Genomic DNA, 22,174 nt, shown 5'->3' on the forward strand with positions numbered 1-22,174 from the left:
CTTTCTATAATATTCTACTTCCTGTACAAGGCAAACCATGAGTAAGTAAATATGACAATCCTTTTCCTGGGAATCTGGTAGGACTAGGTAGGAATAAGAAAAAAATTGGTTGTGCAAATAAAAGTGCAGGGATATTTTCTCCAATATGTAGTAATGAAAGTGGACAAAGGGCATAAAAATAAATTTCTCCTTCCCCATACTCACAGGCTATACCAACTTATCTGAAATTTTGTTAATAAACAGAGATGCATTTAACTGAAACAAAAATAATCAGAAAGCTATACAATATGGTATTGGCTAGTTAACAAAATTCCTTTGAAAAGAAAGATTTAATCATTCTAAATATGCATATGACTGACCAGATGATGTGGACAAAAGGCCAGACATAAATGTCATCCACTTGAGATGGGCTAGCCACCAAGAGGGGTCTCTACAGAATACCATTGTCCTGGTCAAAGTGCCACAGTCCAGGGTAGAGCCTTCAGCTGTGGCCATTTAGAAACCAGAATATGTAAACACAGTAGAAATGAGTCTGATTCTCAGAACAGATTTAGGTAACCTTAGAGAAGCCGTAAAATCAAGACACAAGTTTATTACTATATTTCCTAGATGCTGAATTGCAACTTTTTTGAATACTTCAACATTTTTAAATAAAAATGTTTCTTATGATAGAAAAAAATGCATATGACTTCAAAGAAAGAAATTTGGTGCTAAGTCTGATCCACAAGTTGAGATTGAATTACATATCACAGAAAGTTGAATACATGGCCTACCTTTCCTTATGTAACACAGTACACTACAGGAGGTTGCAACAGCGGTGTGAAATATATAACCTGAGGAAACTGAAACACCAAACTGGAGCCAAAACACTGTGGTCAGATTCCAGCTGTACCACCTAAACTTGGTTGAGTCATTTAATCTATGGGTGTGTGGTTCTCATGTGAAAATAGGTAAAATAATAGGAGTCCAACTATTTTACAGGGTTCCTTTAACAATGACAAAAATAGGAAAACACAGAAAACTATGCATTGCTATAGCAATATCAAGAACCACTCACAGTGTTAACTACAGTGATGGAGGAAGGAGAGAATTTTAGGGAAGACGAGAAGTAATGGAAGAATGAGTGGCAGTGGCAGAAGTTGGCTGTCAACCGTTTTAAAACAGTCCCCAGCACAATTTAGCTCTTGAGTAGTGGGAACTAACGGATGAGATTAAGGCTGCTGCAATTTATAGTGCCAGGGTAAAATAAAAAATTAAAGCTAATGCACTCAGTGTGGAATAAACACAAGCATCTGCTATGCAGAAAACAAGTTTCAGGTTGTTGTTTTTTTTTTAAGACAAGCAATTCGAGTGCGAAATAAAAATATAAGAAAGGAAACACAGCCTGTTTCTAGGCAATTCTACTCCCTCCTGTAGATTATACCGTGGAGAGCGGAGGGCAGGGGGAGGTGGCAAGCAGGAAGAAGCTTAACGCGGCTGGACCGCGGAGCAACCTTTGGCCAAGGGCGCTCAGCAGCCTGAAGTCCTAGAAGAACTACTGCTCCCAGAAATCTCGGGCGCCTTTCGCGGAGGGGTGGAGCAACGGTGTGTGGGCGGGGCCTTCAGACCGAGCCGGGCAATTCTCCCGCGGGGAGCTGTTGGAGAAGTGGCGGGAGCGGCAGCTATGGAAGCGCAGGAGGAGAAGGAAGCGCAGGAGGAGAAGGAAGCGCAGGTGATGGGGCGGGAGCGGGCTTTTGCGGCGTCCTAAAAACGGAGACTTTGACACACCCAACCCCGCGGGCGGATCGCCTTTGCGCATCACGCCTACTTGCCTTCTCCGCCGGCCCGTCTTTAGTGCTGTCTTCAGGCTCAGCAATCTCCCCTTTGCTTGGACTGCCCTGGGAAAGGGCCTTTCTCTTTCGTCCCCGGACTTTCCTTGCTTAGTCTCATATACTAATGCTGTAGCACCTTCATAGTGAGCTTTAAAATTATTCGAGTGCTGCAAATTATTAGCCTATATTCTGCTTTTGTATCTTTGGGATAGGATGGGTTGTTTTCTGGTAATTTTGCTCCTTGTGCTTTCTCACTTCTTAATTTCCTGACATCTAGTATCTACCTCCTTAAAGACAAGTTAGGATACGAAGTAGGAAGTCAGAATATTCATCGAAAGCATTTTGTGTGCCTCTGGTCACATCTTTGTAATATTTGCTTTGTGCCATTACAGTAAACAGGACATAATTTTGGCTTCCTTTTAATCGCTAGGTTGCTGCCTGGTTGAAAAAGGTATTTGGCGATCATCCCATTCCACAATATGAGGTGAATCCACGGACCACAGAGATTTTACATCACCTCTCGGAACGCAACAGGGTCCGGGACAGGGATGTCCACCTGGTAATAGAGGACTGGAAACAGAAAGCAAGTGAATATGAATCAGAAGGTGAGATTAATTCCGGAGTTTTGAATGAGATGGCTAGAGGTAACCAAATTTTATAACACTAAAGTGTACAAGGTTAATTTAGTGTAGACTGCTTTTTAGTTTTGCTTCATTTTACCTAGATTTGTCTTCTTTTGTTATAAATTTTAAGGTATAAATCTTAAGGTATAAATTTCGTTATAGTATATATTTTATTTGTATTCTGATATAAGCCTTGAAAGGTAAGTCTAAACTTAATTAGCCAGATATACAAGATGGGATGTGGTTTTTCTCTTATGTACCCTTTGGATCTGTGTCTGGTCCCCATGCTTTAGTTATAATGAGCACTCAGGATACCTGAGGTGGCAGCCATGAACTGTGAGACCTGAACAAATTGCCCTATTGCTAAGTATTCATAGGGTTGCATTAGAATGTTCTGTTGTGCACATGTAGTTTGAAAAAGTGCCTTTAAGACACCTATTGTTTTTATGATACAAACCACACACACACACAAAAAAGCCAGATTGATAAAAATCTCTTTATGGCCCTGGCTTGCAAGGCTTAGTTGGTTGGGCATCATCCCACAGGGCAAGAGGTTGCCAGTTCGATTTCCAATTCGATTCCCAGTCAGGGCGCATGCTTGGGTTGCAGGTCCAGTTTCTGGTTGGGCCCCGGTGGGAGAGGCAAGTGATCGATGTTTCTCTCCCTCTCATTCTCCCTCCCTACCCCCGTCTCTAAAAATAAATAAATAAACAATTAAAATTTTTTAAAAAGTCTTTTTATGAGTGGGAACATACAAAAGAGAAAGGAAACAAGAGCTACATTTACCCTATATTTAGCCATGTGTATGGCATGTTTTACATACAATGTTTTAATGACGTGCAATTTATATTATAATTCTACTGCATCTGTGCTTTGTTCCAATTTTCTTTTAAAAATTCCTGTACCGTAAGACTTGACTTTTTGTTCTGGTGTACTGTTTTAACACACGTGGATTCTGGAATCCACCCGCACAATCAGGATGCAGAGCAGTCTGTCACACCCCCTCTCAAAACCCTCCCTGCAGTGCTGCTTTATAGTTCTTTTAAAATTGTTTTAGTTTCAAGTGAATTTGTTTTTATAGTTAATTAAAATACAGTATGGAGAAAGAGGCTTTGAGTCCCAAAATATCTTATTTTCTAAGAGCTTTCTTATTCTGTAAGAAAAAAAAACAAACTAGAATTTTTCAAAGTAAGATTATTTATGACTGTCCTTAAGTACCTTTTTGGGTGACACATGGTAAATAGCAAATGTTTCTATTAATATATATAAAATTTTGATACAATTTTTCATGTTTAAATATCTAGAAGAGTCCTGCCATTTTTATTTGTTAGCACTGGCATGTCACAGAATTGAACCATTACTTCTCTTTTCTAAGCTTTTCATTCTTTTAGACATCCAGTAGAAGACAAAATTTGTGGGACCTTGTAACAAGTATAGATGCATGTATACCGTTAAAGAGGTCTTGGTTTCTCAGTCTGTAATTCTAAATTTAGAGTAGTGTAGCTCTTTGGACTTTAATGACTCTTGAGCTAAAAATCACTTTTTAAAAAAATTTGTATTGTGTAAAAATTATTTTAATGCAATTTTTATTTCTGCACCACACAGTTCTTTGCAGTTTGAGATTGGGACATTTTGGAAATATTTTCAGGAATTGGAAAAGGATATAAAAGTTTTATATGAAGACTTTCTTTTTTTTTTTAATTTATTTTTTCAAATACATTTGTCTCTGCCTACCCCGCACCACTTTCCCTTGCCCCCTTCCTCCTTCCCTCCCTCAGCTCTTCCCCTTTGGTTTTGTCCATGAGTCCTTGCTATATGTTCCTTGACTTTCCCCTTCCCTTCCTTTTCCCCGCCCCCTCCCCCTTCCCTCTTGTCTCTGTTGATTTCTTTTCCTTTCAGTGTTGCTGGTCTTATTTTCCTTGCATCTTTGTATTGTTGGTTAGGTTCCACTTATAGGTGAGATCATACGGTATTTGTCTTCCCCCCCCCGCCCCCCCCCCCGGCTTATTTCGCTTAGCATAATGCTCTCCAGTTCCATCCATGCTGTCGGGAAGTTTAGTAGTTCTTTTTTTCTTTCTGCTGCATAGTCTTTTTTTGTTTTTAAAGATTTTATTTATTTACTTGTAGAGAGAGGGGAAGGGAGGGAGAAAGAGAGGGACAGAAACAGCAATATTTGAGAGACACGCTGGGGACTTGGCCCACAACCCAGGCATGTGCCCTGACCGGGAATCAAACTGGCGACCTTTTGGTTTGCAGGTCGGCACTCAATCCATGGAGCCATACCAGCAAGGGATGAAGACTTTTAAATCATGACAAATACAGATGAAACTGTTGAGCCCTGGCTGGTGTGGCCCAGTGGATTGAGCACCGGCTTGCGAAACAAAGGTTCTCCAGTTTGGTTCCCACTCAGGGCACATGCCTGGGTTGTGGTCTGGGTGCCCAGTTAAGGGCGCACAAGAGGCAACCACACGTTGATGTTTTTCTCTCTCTCTCTTTTTCCCTCCCTTCTCCTCTCTCTAAAAATAAATAAATCTTTAAAAAAACAAAACAAAAAAAACCCTGTTGAACCCTTTCATTATTCATGCCAATTCTTCAGTTAAGGAAAATGAAAAGAACTTGCCCTGGCTAGCACCTCTAATAAAAAGTTGAATAGATGTGACAAGAACAGACACCCTTATCATCTTCCTGATTTTAGAGGGAAAACGTCCAGTCTTCACCATTAAGAATAATATTAGCTGTGGGTTTTTGTGGATACCTTTATCAACTTGGGGAAATTTCCTTCTATTCCTAGTTTGTTGAGTACCTTTATCATGCAAGAGTACTGGATTTTGTTGAATGCTTTTTCTGTGTCTATTGAGATGATTGTGTGACTTCTGTTTTTTTATTCTGTTGATATGATCTATTATTATTAATTGACTCTCAGGTGTTGAACCAACATTTATCCTTAAGTTAAATCCACATCCTCGTGGTGTATAACTTTTTTATAGGTTGCTACGTTCATTTTGCTAGTAATTTGTCAAGAATTTTTCCATTCATATTTATAAGCGATATTCGTCTGTAGTTTTCTTTCCTTGTAATGTCTTTGTCTGATTTTGGTATTGGCCCTTACTGAAAGAGTTAAGAAGTATATCCTCTCTTTATTTTTGGACGAGTTGTGAAGAATTGGTATTAATTCTTCTTCGCATATTTGATAGAATTCAGTAGTAAAGCTATCTGGGTTGGCACTTTTCTGTGTGGGTAGTTTTTCATTACTAACACAGTCTCTTCACTTGTTATAGGTCTATTTGGATTATCTGTTTGTTCTTTAGTTAAGTTCAGTAGTTTTTGTCCTTTTTGGAATTTGTCCATTTCTTCTAAGCTATATAAATTGTTAGGTACAGCTGTTCATAGTATTCCTGTATAATCCTTTCTATTAAGTAGGGAAGTCAGCGGGATGTCTTCTCTTTCATTTCTGATTCTAGTGATTTGAGTTTCTCTTTTCTCAGTCAGTCCAGGTGGAGGTTTTTCATTTCTGTCAATCTTTTTAAAGAACCAGCTTTTAGTTTCATTGATTTTTCTCTACTGTTTTCCCATTCTCTATTTCATTAATTTTCATTCTGTTTTTTTTTTTTAATTTCCTTCCTTGGCCTATTTAGTCTGCTCTTTTCTCAGTGTCTTAAGGTAGAATGTTAGGCCATTGATTTGAGATCTTTCTTTTTTCTTAATACAGGAATTACAGCTAAATTTCCCTCTAAGCACTGCTTTAAACACATTCCGTAAGTTTTGGTGTGTGGTGTTTTCATTTTCATTCATCTCAAAGTATGTCATAATTTCCCTTTTGATTTCTTCTTGACCCATCGGTGATTAGAAATATGTTGTTTAATTCTACACATTTATGAGTGTCCCAAATTTCTTTCTAATTTCTAATTTTCTTTCATTTTAATTAGAGAATACTTTGTATTACTTTGATTCTTTAAATTTATTGAGGTTTGTTTTATGGCCTGCCATAAGACCATAATGTTTTATATTCACTTGATAAGAATATATATTCTGTTGCTGTTGAGTGGAGTGTTCTAAAAGTGTCTGTTAGGCTAGTTGGTTGTTCAGGTCTTCTGTTTCTTTGTCAATTTTTATTGGAACGTAACCCCATCATAAGTAGAGAAACATATGTACTTGAGTATGTCCACAGCCACTCTGGGATGACAGTGGTTTTGGTAGGACTGTCTTCTTCTCATTCACTGACCACACCAAAATGAAATTTCACTTACTGACAGCTGATTTTTGTTTTTTCAGCAATGCTCTGAGGCATAAATTGCTATATAAGCTAATTGGATCAAATTCTGACACCATTAAAGGAATAGTGTCTGAGGTCAGTGTTTGATATTTGTTCTGAGTCAAGGATGTATCCTCCTAGATGTCGTATTTTCTGGGTTTTCCACGCAAACTAGGTGGCCTCAGTTTAACCTGTATCTTGACTCTTCTCTTAATTACCTTTTACTACAATTTCCATTGCTCTTGAGGGTGTCCTGGGGCTTGAACTTCTGCAGTCTCTGTTGTTGCAGATGAAGTCAGTTTCTTTGGAAAGGTACTGGGCGCTATCTGGTTTATGACCTGCGTCTTCCTCCAACTAAAACCTCTGGGCCAGGGCTCTGGAGCCAGAGGTAGAAACTATGGCAAGCCTTTCTCTGAGTGACACCCCGAGTATAAGTGCCGAGTGCTTGGCAGAGGGCGAGTACAGCGGCCTTTCCTGATACGGAGCCACCACCTCTGGAGCTGGTGTAAGGGTCCTCAGGGTCCTGGCACTCTCGGTGTGCTTTACCCAAGGGAGGGGCTTTATTCCAAGAGTGCGGCTGGGTAGGTAAAGAGCCCGCACCTCTTGACCACGTTTGCGAAGGACTTAGTCTCAGCCACAGATGGCTGGTGGCAGGACGAGAAGCACTGAAGCTCTATTCCTGCTGGAAAGAAAGCCCTCTCTGACTGGGAGCTGGGGGCCCAGGGAGCCCTGTGTTCTTTACTGCAACCGTCTCGTCTTGTGGAGTCTGCCTTGTTGAGCAGGGAGGGAGGAGGAAAGAGTGGCCTTGGCTCAAATACCAGCTTTTTTTACTGAATTTTCATAGATTTTCTTTAATCATTTCTTCTTTTGCTGTTTGTCCTTGGGACCATATCCAGGGTCTTTGAATGTTTGTGTTTTGTTTTGTTTTACAGTTTTCACCAGTTTTGCTAGAAAACAGGTCCATATAACTCCTCACACTGTTAGGCCGGAAGTCAAACTCCTAGCCATTTGATTTTCACAAGGGTGACAAGACAATTCAGTGGAGGAAAGACTAACCTTTTCCAACGAATAGTGCTGGGATAGTTGGATATCCAAATGTGAAAAAATGAAGTTGGATTCTGCCTCAGATCATAGATAAGGATTAACTCAAAATGAATGAAAAACCTAAATGTGATAGTTAAACCTAAACCTCAGAAGACAACATAGTGTTTCATATACACATAGGTATATGAAACATACATATGTACATATATATACATATGTATATATGTATGTGAAAATGAACCTTGGATTTGGAAATGGTATTAGCTATGATACCAAAAATACAGCAACAAAAGAAAAAGTAGGTAACTTGGAAACTGAAAACTAAAATGTTTTGTTCTCAAAGGACACGATTAAGTAAATGAAAAGACAACCCACAGAACGGGGGAAAATATTTGCGCATCATATATCTGATAAGGGACTTGTATCTACAACATATAAAGAGCTCTTGCATCTCAGTAATAAAAAGACAACTCAATTTAAAATGGGTAAGGATATGAATACAAATGGCCAGTAAGCAAGACATCATTAGCCACCAGGGAAATACAAATCAAAACTGCAATTCCACTACATGCCTACGAGGAGCGCTATAATCAGAAAGACAAATATTCAGGTCTTGAGTTATTTCATTGATCATTATTCAATTCTGTGAATGATCACTATACCAAAAAAAAGGCAAATTACAACTATTGGTGAAGATGTGGAGAAATTAACCGTTGTACACTTTCGGTGGGAATGTAAAATCATATAGTTACTTTTGAGAACAGCCTCGCAATTCCTGTAATGGTTAAACATAGAATTATATGACCAGCAGTTCCACTTTTAGTATATACTCAAGAGAAGTGAAAATATATGAATACATAAAAACCTATAGATGAACGTTTGTAGCAGCATCATTCATAATAGCCAAAATGGAAGCAACCCAAATGTCTATCAGTGGTTGAAGAGATAAATAAGATGTTGTAGATCCATCCAATGGAATATTAGTCATTCATAAAGAGGAATGAAATACTGATACATGCTACAGCATAGATGAACCTTGAAACCATTATGCTAAGTAAGAGGAACCAGTTGCAAAGGACCACATATTGTACAGTATACCATTTATGTGAAACTTCTATAATAGAGAAATGAATAGACACAAAATGTATGTTAGTGGTTGCTAAGCCTTTATGGGTTGGGGAATTGGAAAAGGATTACTGAAAAACATGGGGTTTCCTTTTGGGCTGATGAAAATGTTCTAAAATTGATTATACTGATGGATGTTCCACGCTGAATATACTAAAAGCCATTGAATTATATATATAAACTTTAGGTGGGTGAATTGTATGGAATGTGGAAGATTTCAGTTAAACTGTTACAAAATTAAAATGAAGCAAAGCAAACATCTTAGTCACAACAAAACTCATATCTTTTCAGCCAAGCATCTTCAAGACCTTCTCATGGAGAGTGTGAATTTTTCCCCTGCCAATCTCTCCAGCACGGCGTCTAGGTATCTGAATGCTTTGGTTGACACTGCCATGGCCCTTGAAACAAAGGATACCTCACTAGCTAGGTAATTTTTTTGACAGTTTTAATTTCTACAGTCATATATGCTATAAGGTCTTAACCTAAACACTTTTTGTTTCTCTGTGTAATTCTTTGTAGGAAAGTAACAATAAATGCCAGAACATTGAATTTAATAATTAACTACTTATCATTGCTAGTGAGTATGCATAATAAATTCAGAGAAATTTGGTATTGGTTAAATTTTAGTGTTTTCTTCTTCAAGGATTAGGTTTACGAAGCTTGATTCTTATGTATATTTGGAACGGTGTTAGGCTCACATTGTTCCCTATAAATATACAATAGAAAAGCTGTAAGCTAAGTCATCTGGTCAAGCTTAGTGAGTTTTGGTTATATTCCTGCCTTATTGAATAGAGTAGGTTAAGGACCTATATTCTTTGTTATAGACATTTCACCTTTATGATGACATTATTCTTCCAACAACCTTAAGAGGAAACTGAAGTTTAGGAGGGGCATTAGATAACCTCGAGCTAGTAAATGGCAGAGTTGAGATTCAGACCCTGTCTAACTCCAGAGTCTATATGAGTGTCACTGGTGGCCCTATCTTAGCTGGGACGACCCCTACAACTTACAGAGAACTGTGTGGCTATTCTGCTTCATTGCCAGTATAAAGGCTTGGAGTTTATATATATGCTCAAGAGTCGTGTTTCAGGAATAAGTATGTGTATGTTGTATGGCAGCGGACATCTAGACTTAAGTCAACTCAGCAGACACTAAATACTGGTTATATGCCACATATATATATACACACATACGTAGCACTGAGGAAGCAGAGATGAATAGGATAGTAATTGCAGTCTAGGACAGTCTCTGCTTTGGTCAAATAAGGGAGGGGGATGCGTAAAACTATAACACAGTGTGTGACAGCTGTAACATAAGAATGTACAAGCTGTAGCCAGGCACAGAGAAAAGGGTAGTGAATTCCGGGATGGGAATAAATCTTATTTGCGTTTTGAAGGAAATGGAAATTTGTCAGCTGAAGAAGGGCTTTCCAGGCAATGGGAAGAACATGTACAAAATATACAGAGGTATGAAACAGCATGGTTATGGAAGAATCTACACAGAGATAAAATCATTGTTAGAAATGAGGAGTAATTGTAATTGTTGTCCTTGGTGTCCATTTATGTGACCAGATCTTTTCTTAATTGTATTTTTTTTTTTTTTTTTTTTTTTTTAGTTTTCTCCCTGCAGTGAATGATTTGACCTCTGATCTTTTTCGTACCAAATCCAAAAATGAAGAAATCAAGCTTGAATTGGCAAAACTTGAAAAAAATTTAACTGCAAGTTTAGTATTAGAAAAATGTCTAAGAGAGTAAGTAATTGAGTTGAAAGTGGTGATAGCTTTTATGAAAAGGCAATAATAGCACGTTATTATATTTAGTTTTTAAATCAATAGATATGATTTAAAACAACACACTAAGAAATGGGGTCCATAAAATTTTTTAAGTAGAAAATGACCTGGGTGGAGGTAAAAGGGTGGTTGAGTATAGACTTTTAACTTTTATTTCATACAATGTCTTACTTTTTTTTTGTCTTTTTACAAATAACCTGGGTTTTATAATTTTCAAAATGTATGTGAATTTTTTTTTATTTATATACTACAATGTAACTTAAAGTACATTATATTTTGTTGCCTCCCTTTTAACTAGTTCTCTGCTATCCCTCTTGATGTTCTGGACCTTTCTTAGGTCTCTGTTGCCCCAGAGATTAGATGCAATGGATCAGGAGTGTGTACATGCACAAGTCATTTCGCAGTGTATACATTTACTCAATAAATACTGACAATGTATATGCAAGACACTGTGTCATGTCACATTTAGGAGAGAGGCCTTTCGAGACCTCCATAATTCAATCTGACTTTAGGGTATGTTAAGTCACTTTTTTGAGCAGCAGATTTACTTTCTCCAAGAATAATTGTCATAAACTAATTGTAAAACTATTTCATATTTCTTGAGAAATATCCCAGATGGCAACATGGAGTGAGAGATGACCCAGAAGAATGACTGTTAACTAGTCTGGGATACAAAAGTTATGGTAGAAAATCCAACAAGTATTTTAGCTACTTTTGTCTAAACCAGAGTTGAATCCAAAAAGTTAATAGAATTTTTTAAATAAAAATTTCACTGAGGAGAAGAAAATGTTTTCAATTTTACATTTTAAAGTGATCTCAAGAAGGCAGAACTGCATCTGTCTACGGAAAGGGCCAAAGTTGACCATCGCCTTCAGAACACGGACTTCCTAAAAGCAAAGTCAGAGGAGTTCAGATTTGGAATCAAAACGGCAGAGGTATGTATGAAGGACTGAATATAGTTAGATCTCTTTATACTTCTTTTTGACCTTCGTCTTCACAACTAGGCAGTGTTGCTATTCCCCTTTTACAGACAAAAGAGCTGACTACAGAGGAGATAGGTAACTTGTCCAACGTTACGTAGCTATTGCACTTAGCAGTGGATCCAGATTCAAATGCTGGCAGCTGGGCTCTGACGCTCAGGATCTTAAGAAGCACTGCACCCATCTTACTGCAAATCTGTGGCTATGGAAATGGTTGACATGCAACATAAAAGTGTTTAGATGCATGTATAGTTTTTCATCTGCGACTTGTAGCTGCTTTTTACAGGCTATATGTTGAAAATATTTAAAGACGGTCACTTGGGAAAATAATTTTTTTAAGCAAACCCCCCTTTTTTGTAATTGTAGGAGAAACTTTTAGCCAGAGGCATGGATGCTTCTTTGTCACATCAGTCACTAGTAGCACTTTCAGAGGTGAGCTTATTTTAACCCAATTTAACTTTCTTTAAAATCTTAGTGCACAATCTCCTTTTCCTACTTGTTTCTTTTGTAGAGCCTTATGGACTATTGACCTGATTTTTTTCCCTTTACTTCTGTATTTTATGTTCACCATATCTTTATTTCTTGTTTAGCTGTATGTACCCTCACATTTGCTTGGTTTACTTTTTCTTTTTTTGGGGGGGTGAGAAAAATAAATAGTGATTAATGAATTTAATGAACAACTTAAGTAGGTTTTCTTTATTACTATAAGCTAGAAACTCTTTGATGGAGTCAGTTATACATTATTGATTTATTTATTTATTAAATAAATTTATTGAGGGACTATGTGCTAACCATCTAGGTTTTTCTCCTTTTCTTTCAGAGTGCAATAAAAATGCAGGCCCCAAAACTCCTGTAGAATGCAATTCTGGGTTTTTAGGTTGTATAAGGATTTTATCTATTTTGGTGGGAAGAGGGAGTAATAGGGGCTTTGTTTTATTACTCTTAAGATTTTTTTTCGTACTTTGATTTTTGGAATCTAAAGTTGACAATTTATAAATATGTATTTGAGATTCTGATTCTTCCCTTACATTTTGATCCCTCTTAATCACATTATTTAGGGTGCTTAGATATCATACTCAAATCCTATTTTTAGTAAATAGGAGTATAACTTTTCTATTTTAAGCATCTTATAAGGACTGTTTCCATTGGAAATGCATTTGTCTGTTTATCTTTGAAGGTATTTATTTGATAGATTATTTAAACTATCCTAATATTACTACTTTACCGTATTTTATTTCAGAAATGGGCAGTATTTAGTTGCATTGTGAATATCTCTATTACTTTATGATTCCGTGTTTTTTTCATCTCCAGAAACTGGCAGAACTGAAACAACAGACTATACCCTTGAAGAAAAAATTGGAGTCCTATTTAGATTTAATGCCGGTAATTATTTCTATGAATTAAAAAATGAAGATATCTTTTTTAGTGCCTTCCCCAAAGACACTAAATGATCATGAATATAGTGAGTCCATGCTTAAGGATTTAAAAGTCCAAGCTGAATTTACAATGGGTAAACTCTCTGTCAGGTTTCTTGACTTTTGAAAAGGATCATTACATTTTTTTCCCCTTGAGTCCTTATTGAGGTAACATAACCTTTCCTTCCTTGTTTTGTTTTTCTTTAAAAGAATCCATCTCTTGCTCAGGTGAAAATTGAAGAAGCAAAACGAGAATTAGTAAGTTCCATTTTATCTTCAAGTTTTAAAAAAGACAAAATAAATGCTGATATAGCTAAAGCTCGCTTTATCCTTCTTCCTTTTTCCTCCTCAAAGCAAAACTGCAGTCCCAAAGTCGCTGTGTATCATTCCCATGCATCTTTTAATACTTTTGGCATACTTTTCCATAAAAAAATACAGTGGTCTTTTATGTCTTTTAAATTTTTGCTTAGATATTCTTGGTAGAAGGGTGGGAGTGTGAGACTTAAATATTCTAGACAAAAGGAATTGACCAATGCACAAGAGCCGAAAATGGAGAACTTTTCCAAGTTCTTTGAGAGCTTTGGCAAGTGATGAGGTACAGCTGCCTGGAAGTATTCAGTGGAAGATAGGACTGAAGATCAATCAGTTCATACTGTAAAGGGCCTTTAATATAAAGAGGATGGAGTCTGTTGGGGACCACTAAAAGTTGCTGCATGTTTCCTTGTTCTTTAAGCAAATGAGAAATGTGATCAGCGCTATGTTTTTGATCAGGTCAGTTATTTAGAAAGATGAATCTGGAATCAGTGTATAGGGTGGATTAGAGGAGAGAAAGAAAATTGCAGGAACCAGTTAGCATTTTTAGGCCAGATGACAAGTAATGAGAACAGTGGCAATGAGAATGGAAAAGAGGTGATGAGAGACATTACGGAAGTACATTGTTTAAGGCGTAAAGATGAGGAAAAGCTACTCATGTATCATTATACTAATTCATCTCCCTAAAATTTCCCCCTCTTTAGCTGTTTATTAGAATCAAGAGTCTGAAAAACTTTGGGGGTCTAAAAGCATATTTAATATTTTTTTTTACATTTCTGTTTTAATATTTTTTCTTCTTTTGTTTTCCTTATTTTAAATAACAGAAGTTAAGAGCACCTGTTGTATGTCTTTCTTCATAGTATTTCAGGTGATTTTTTCTTCCTTTAGGATACCATTGAAGCTGAACTTACAAAGAAAGTAGAAATGATGGAACTGTGAACAAGCCAAGTAAACTTTGTCTTCTCTAACAAAGTAAATTAAATAGGACTTTAAAGAATTGATTCCTCGCCATGGCTGGTGTGGCTCAGCTGGGCATTGTCCCGCAAACTGAAAGGTCTCCTGTTTGAATCCCAGTCAGGGCATATACATGGATTGCTGATTCGGTCCTGGATTGGAGTGTGTACGAAAGGCAACTGATGTTTTTCTCTCACATCGATGTTTCTCTCCCTCTCTTTCTTCCTTCCCCACTCTCTCATTTTTTTTTTCTTTAAGTATTGTTTCCTCTTGGCATTCCTTAATTATTTACTCGCTGTGTTCTTAGTGAGATAATGTCACTATTGATAGGATAGTGGTTTCTGCTATGTATTGCATTTTTGTTGCGTAGTTTTCGTATTAAAAATGTTGGTTTTCTATATTGCTGGTCGTTCAGTGTCCTTCTGTAGTTCTGTTAGGTGAACATTACGATGGCTGTTATGAGGTCACTTATTAGGTCAGGTGAAAAGGAAAGGTTCTGTAACTCCAGTCACGCTTTTCCCGCTCCCCCCTCTCTAGGGGTTAGCTTTTGATCAGCTCACCTGCCTACCTCCAAATGTTAATCTATGCAGGAATTTAGTTTATGAAAAAGATGGCCTTTAAAATCAGTGGTAGAGAGATGGATAGTTCAACAGATGGTGCTAAATCCATACTCACACCTATGTCAGGATAGTTTCAAAAGATCAGAGATTTACATATTTTTAAAACGTGTAAGAAATGAAGGGGTTTTAATGTTTTGACTTTGAAATAATCATAGTCAGCAATATATGACAAAAATCCAGGAACCATAAATGAAATTATTGAAATACTTGAAAAATTTGAAATATTAAAAATTCCTGCATGGAGAGTCTTCCATGGATATGACAAATATGGTGCAAAAGGAAGAGAAATTTTACACTGGGCACCTTTTTGTACTTTAAAAAAATTTTATACCATGTGATTAGGAAGCAATCGGTTTTTTAAAGATTATTTAAATGACCTTAAAAATTTCCTTCCTCTCCTTTTCTACAAATCTGTAGCTAAATATACTACAAAATACAAAAAAATTTTGGGGAGAATTGTCTTTTCTGTTCTGAAACTGCCATATTCTTTAGCCATTTATGTTTTGGGGTTTAGTCTTTTTCTTAATCTATAGGCGCTCTTTACATATTAGCTAAATTACTCTTTGTGATTTCACTTATAAATATTTTCCAAGTTTGTCACTTTGACTTAATTGCAGGCCTTTTGGCAAGGCAGCCTGGTAGCTTGATGATGGTAAGGACCATAATAGTCCCCCCACCCCTGTGCACTCACCCTTTGCATCTTGGCTGTACCACTTCTCGCATCAAGGGGTGGAGTCTCTGTCTCCACCTCTTATATCTGGCTTGGCCCTATGATTTATTTTGGTCAATGAGACAATAGGAAATGTGACAAAAGCAGAGAATTAAAACCTGCTTATGCATTAGAACTTGCTCTCTCTTACTGCTCTGGAATTCTGAGACCACCACCTGAAGATCCCTAGACAAACCTCCTGGAGTATGAAAAACTACGTGGAGCAGAGACATGTAATTCCAGCTGATCCCTGCCCCCACCCTAAGAACAAACAGGCTGCCTACTGCCAGACATGTGAACGAGGCCTTCTTAGACTATCCAGCCCCAGTCGAGTCATCAGCAGACTTCAGAGAGAAAGCAAGCTCAGGCCAGAGTCAACCCGTGGAATTGTGAAAAGTAATGAACGATTGTTCTTTGAAGCTTATTTTAAGTTTTGGGATGGTCGTTATCTGCAGTAGCTAATTGATAAAAGTAGCTTTTGAAATTAATGTTCAAAGAAAAAGGTAAAAAACATATAAAAAAGAATCATAAACCTGTGACTAGCATTTTATAAAACAGTAGTTATATTAATTTTAAGTGAGAAGGTATTTTAGTTAAAAGGCAAAGATTGAAAGAGTATGTTTTTCAATCTTTGAAAACATGTCCATTTTTAGTCCCCTTAGGTATAAGGAGACTAAATGGTAATGGGAAAAAAATACTATAAAGGTTTTTTAAAAAGGGTAAGGGATTTGAATAGACATTTTCCCAATGAAGGTATATGGATGCCCAATAAGCACATGAAAAGATGCTTGACATTATTAGTTGTTAGGGAAATAAAAAAACCACAAAGAGATACTACCTCATACCTAGTAAAAAAAACTAGAATATATAAAAGATAGTAAGTGTTGGTGAGAATGTAAATAAATTGGAACCTTCATACACTAATGACAGGGATATAAAGTAGTACAGCTAGTTTGGAAAACAGTTTGGCAGGATCTCAAGTGATTGAACACAGAGATACCATTTGTCCCAGCCATTTAACTCCAAAGTATATGCATATACCCGAGAGAAATGAAAACATAGCCATACAAAACATACATGAAAGTTTACAGCAGCATTATTTGTAACAACCCAAGCTGATGGGTGGATAAACAAAATGTGGCATACCCACACAATAGAATATTACTCAGCCATGAAAAGGAGTGATGTACTGATACATGCTCCAACACGGATGAATTTTGAAATCATTCTGCTAAATGAAAGAAGCCAGTCACAAATGGTCATGTATTAAGAATTTCATTCATATAAATAGTCCAGAAATGCATAGAGATAAAGCGAATCGATTGTTGCTTAGTGCTGGAAAAATGAGGGATATGGGTGGTGGATAAAGGGTATAGAGTTATTTACGAGGTAAGGTTTCTCATGTCTGTGAATGTATTGAAAGCCATTGAATTATATGCTTCAGATGGGTCAATTGTATAGTATGTGAATTATATTTTAATAGTGTTGAAAAAAGATGTGCAGATTAAGAGATGAAGTTAGTGAAGTAAGCCATCTACCCCAGGAAGTTAGAAAGAGTACAATAAACCCAAAGAATCAACAGAAAGAAATGATGAAGATAACAGCAAAAATTAATGAAACAAAATAAACACAGTGGAGAGGATCAACAAAGCCAAAGTTGGTTCCTTAAAAAAAACTAGGAAATTTACAATGTCATCTAAATTTTTAAATGTATAGACACAGCATTGTTAATATTCTCTAGTCTCCGGAATCTAAAGTAAACCCATTGGTTATTTGCTTCAACAAAATTTGGGGTTAAAAATAAATGGGGCTGAGCCTTGGGTCCAGAGCAAAGAGAAGTGAATAGCTCACAGAGAAGTCAAGGGCAACAGCTCAGCCTGACCTCTCTATTTGCCTTTGTGTGCCAGGAAGTATGTGGAGTGTGGTCAAACAAACATCCAAGGCAGCCCAGAATTAAACCTTTTTGCTCTATTTGTAGGTCTCTAACCTGCATATTTTCTGGAAACATCAAATAAATCCACATGTACTAGAGTGGAGAGGGGTTTTTTTGTCTAATTCTGACCCCTAGGCTGTCTGTTCATCTATAGAGAACCACTGCTTTTTCCCTAAATACTTCTGTATTTATCTTCTAAGAACAAAGACATTTGATAATCACAGTAAAATAACCAAATTCCAGAAAGTTAACATTGATGAAATACTATCTAATAAATAGTGTACTCAAATTTCTCCAATTGTCTCAATGTGCTTCTTCACAATTGTTTTTCCAATCCAGGATCATAACATTATGTGTAGTTGTGTCTGTCTTAAAACAATTTTTGATATCTGGTTTTAACCATTTTGCTTTTGCTGCTTCATTATACTCTCTTTTCTAAGTCTATGAAACTTCTCCCCCAAAATGCAGGTGTCTGAGTTAGGGTGGCACAAACTAGGAGCCATGACATATTGAGGTCCAAGTCATGGAGGGTCATTGTCCTTTCCCCAGCGTTCTGTCCTGTGGGAGGGACAGTACTGTCAATAAATTTGCTTTTGTCTATATACTAAATTAAGAACTCATGACCTAGGCAGGGGCTCAAATTGCCAGCAGAATGGGATTAGCTATTACAGCTTCTGCCCCTTAGGAAGCATGTGAAGCTAGATGTTGGATAAGAAGTGCAGCATGAATTAAAAGTTCCTCACTAGCACATGTCTGAAGCTGTTTTGAGTAGACAGGATTGTGCATGGATGTCCTTCGAGCGTGTTTGACTGCCAGGGGCACTTTTCCTTGTGAATTCTCACCAGAGCACGTAAACAGATGGCTCACCATATTCTGGCTCAGACCCTGTGCCTGGACTTCTGATGTCCTGGCTTTGGTGAGACACCACCCAACGAGGCCACTCTGCCAGCTTTATTTAGTACCATGATTCACGGACCATTTCTGATCTTAGCACAGCTTCCTTTCACATTGTGCAGGTATATATTTTTAGGTTCATCTTTCAGTACCCAGCTCTCTCATTTACAGTTTTCTTTAAATTCTGCAGCAGCATTTCTGGGCTGACAGGCTGCCTCCGCTACACTGAGAGAGAGAATTTCAGGATCCAGAATTTGTAAAGCATGTTCAGACATGAAACCTAGCTCTTATGCTGCCTTGCAATGTGACCTTAACGATATCATCTAAATTCTCACCTGTCAAGTGGAAATAATATTTGCCCTATGTCTGTTATCATTCATTCATTCATCCACTTTTTTTTTTGACCACCCTAAATTGTTTATTAGGTAAGAATTTTACAAACAATACTTATATTAGTAGTAATGGTGGAGCTGGAGAGTATTGTGTCTTTTCCAAGCTGCACAGTGAGAATCACTGATAGTGGGGTGGAACTTGCGTCCCTTTCCCCGGCCAGGACTCTTGCTGCCTGCTGATGTCAGTCCTTGCATCTCCCTGGGCTTGTGGCCTGGTTTGGTGATCCATTGGGTGGCAGGGTTCCATGGCAGGGTTCCTTCTGGTAGCTTCACAGAATTGACCGATGAGGATAACCTCAAAGAGTTTGTGGAGTCTTACCCAACCCAGTAAGAATACAGGACTCTCTCAGCCCCTAGTGGCATCCAGATTGCTCCTCAGCAGCAGACTGAAGGCTCTGAGCAGACAGCTGATAAACACCGTGATGGACAGGCTCGCTGTAGGTCGTACCCTTAGGAACTCATGGGCGTTCCCAGCCACCACTGCACACACGAATCTGATACATGACACAACTTCCCTTGGCCTTGTTTCCCATCGGGTGTTCTTTATCGGCCCGCTTGGACACGGGGGTCCTGTGGCGCAGAGTGAGCTGGCTGGCAGTACTGCCAGCAGTTCAGCCTGAGAAGGAAACCCATCACATCAGACTGCTGCCGCCTCCGTAGCTCCTTGATGTACTTGGAAGCTCCCATCTTGGCCTACCTGATGGCTGCGGCCAGCCAGAAAGGCCCTCCACTTATTTATTAAATACTGTGCGTTAAGTAGTGGGGCCACAAAGGTAAATAAGAATTTCCCTTGAATCTCAGAGAGGCAGTATATACATTTACAGATGGGAGGGACTGTCCAGTCCAAATTTAAGTCTTACAGATAAGGAAACTGAGACTCAAAGGTGTAAAATGATTGCCTAGACATCAGGCCAAGTTACTAACCATGTCGGGACTGGAACCCAGACACCTAACCTAAAGATCATCCCTTCACATCATCCGCTTTTGGCTAACCTGTGGTAAGTTTCAGCCTCCTTAGTTAGCTTTTAATGACGTTAGAAATCTAGACTGGGGATGCCCAAACTCCTCAAAAAAAAAAAAAAATCCTTAAAAACCCCAAAGTCCAAACTACTTGTAACCAGAAAACTAATACCCACTTATTGTAAACAATTGCAACAATTCAAAAACATATAAAGTTGAAAAGTCTAAATTCTTTTCTACCCCAGCCTCAGTTCTACTTCCCAAGAGTAACTATTATCGTTAAAGTGAATCTTTCCAGACTTTTATCTATGTACATTCAACATGTACACATATTTTTATATTCTTTTTAAGACTTTGTAGTATTTCAACATATATAGTATACTTCATGACTTTTATTTATTTTTAAAAGATTTTATTTATTTTTACAGAGACAGAAAGGGAGGGAGAGAGGAAGAGAAACATCAATGTGCGAGAGGAACAACCAATGGATGTTCCTCTCAGACGCCCCCTGGGGACCTGGCCCACAGCCCAGGCATATAGCCTAACTGGGAATAGGGCTGGTGACCCTTAGGTTCACAGGCCAGGGCTCAGCCCACTTAGCCACAGCTGTCGGGGCTGTGCTTCATGACTTTTAGATGGCCCCCAACTCAAAATACTTTTTAAACATCAAAAGTTATCAGATATTTCTATCCCATTAAGGTTGTGAAATTAGTATCCAATGATTGAGAAAATACACAATAACAAAAAGCTAATATGAATTCGGAAATTAATATTTTTATATCAATTTAATTTATTCATAAAAAGTATCTATAGATACTATAGTATCTATAATTTATTCACAAAAAGTGCCTATTTTTATTCATAAAAAGCCCTAGTTGGCGTGGCACAATGGATTGAGTGCCAGCCTGCAAAACAAAGGGTCACCGGTTTGATTCCTAGAAAGGGCACACGCCTGGGTTGTGGGCCAGGTCCCCAGTAGGGAGCGTGCAAGAGGCAACCATACATTGATGTTTCCCTCTCTTTCTTCCTCCTTTCCCCTCAGTATAAAAATAAAATCTTAATAAAAAAACAAAACACCCAACTATCAGGTGCTCTTAAAAAAAATGGTATCTATAAGACATTTGAAAATTAGTTGCCATGTGTGTGTGAGACATCATATCCAGTCAGGCTACAGGTTTTCCCATGTGTATACAAGGTCTGTCCTAAAAAATTCCAGTGAGTGTTAATATAAGGAGAACAGTTTGTGCGACATCTATTTAACCTCGCAGCCAAGGAGGGTGGACTGGAATGCACATGTGTGAACAATGATGACTTCACTGTACTAGTCAGTGGGGTGGTAAATGGGGGTGGTTGAGTGAGCATGTGTACTGTGTGATCATCGCATTCAAAATGGTTGAGCAAGTAGAGCAACAGATCTGCATCAAATTTTGCATTAAGCTTGAACATTCTTCCATGGAAACTATTTGGGTGATTCAGAAGGCCACAGCTATGGGCAACTGGAGGTTGGCAGCTTGCCCACGACAATGTGCCTGCTCTTGGATCACGTCTCCTGCAGAGTCTTTTGGTGAAACACCACATCATGCAGGTGACTCAGCCCCACTACAGACCAGATTTGGCAGCCTGCAACTTCTGGCTTGTCCAAAAACTAAAGTCACCTTAGAAAGGGAAGAGATTTCAGACCATAGATGAGATTCAGGAAAATACAACTGGGCAGCTGATGGCAATTGGGAGAAGTGTGTGGGGTCCCAAGATGCCTACTTTTAAGGGGACTGAGGCATCATTGTCCTATGTACAATGTTTCTTTTATCTTTTATCTTCTTCAATAAATGTCTCTATTTTTCATATTACACAGCTGGATACCTTCTAGAGAGACCTCATATTATATGGGTTCCAGATCTTCCTTTTTTTTCCCCCTTAAATAATTCAGCTTCTCTATTTATTTATTTTTTTTTAAGATTTTATTTATTTCTAGAGAGAGGGGAAGGGAGGGAGGGAGGGAAGAGAGGGAGAGGAACATCGATGTGCAAGAGATACATCGATTGGTTGCCTCTTACATGCCCCCAACCGGGTACTCAGCCCACAAGCCAGGCATGTGCCCTGACTGGGAATCGAACCAGCAATCTGGTTCTCGGGCCAGCACTCAATCCACTGAGCCACACCGACCAGTGGCCTGGATCTTTCTTGGTAACTTTGTTGGCCCTGTCACATCCCGTTTCTTTGTTGGGTACCACTGCCAAATATCTTTAGCATATGTTTACAATACCAAACATTCTCCATTGGCCAACAGGTCCAGGTATTATATCAGTTTTGAATTTTATTTGGCTGCATATGACAGAAGACACAAAAATGTGGCTTAAACAA

At 38.1% G+C, this 22,174-nt stretch overlaps 1 protein-coding gene across 2 annotated transcripts; it reads left to right on the forward strand.

Annotated features, from left to right (window-relative positions):
• The first annotated feature begins 1,609 nt into the window (after positions 1 to 1,609).
• HAUS1 (HAUS augmin like complex subunit 1) lies at positions 1,610 to 14,599 on the forward strand. 2 transcript variants are annotated; one of them, XM_054583857.1, is made up of 9 exons: positions 1,610 to 1,711; positions 2,242 to 2,416; positions 9,147 to 9,282; positions 10,471 to 10,605; positions 11,456 to 11,579; positions 11,991 to 12,056; positions 12,936 to 13,007; positions 13,250 to 13,297; positions 14,240 to 14,599. In XM_054583857.1, exons 1-9 carry the CDS (start codon positions 1,664 to 1,666, stop codon positions 14,288 to 14,290), a joined length of 855 nt encoding a protein of 284 aa, XP_054439832.1. In that variant the 5' UTR covers positions 1,610 to 1,663; the 3' UTR covers positions 14,291 to 14,599. The 2 variants fall into 2 exon arrangements, with proteins under 2 accessions (XP_054439832.1, XP_054439833.1); XM_054583858.1 differs by lacking the exon at positions 11,991 to 12,056.
• Positions 14,600 to 22,174: the final 7,575 nt, after the last annotated feature.

This window comes from Pteronotus mesoamericanus, unplaced genomic scaffold (genome assembly GCF_021234165.1).
Source record: "Pteronotus mesoamericanus isolate MK-2021 breed Mesoamerican mustached bat unplaced genomic scaffold, CSHL_Meso_final contig_74, whole genome shotgun sequence".
NCBI classification, from domain to species: Eukaryota; Metazoa; Chordata; class Mammalia; order Chiroptera; family Mormoopidae; genus Pteronotus; species Pteronotus mesoamericanus.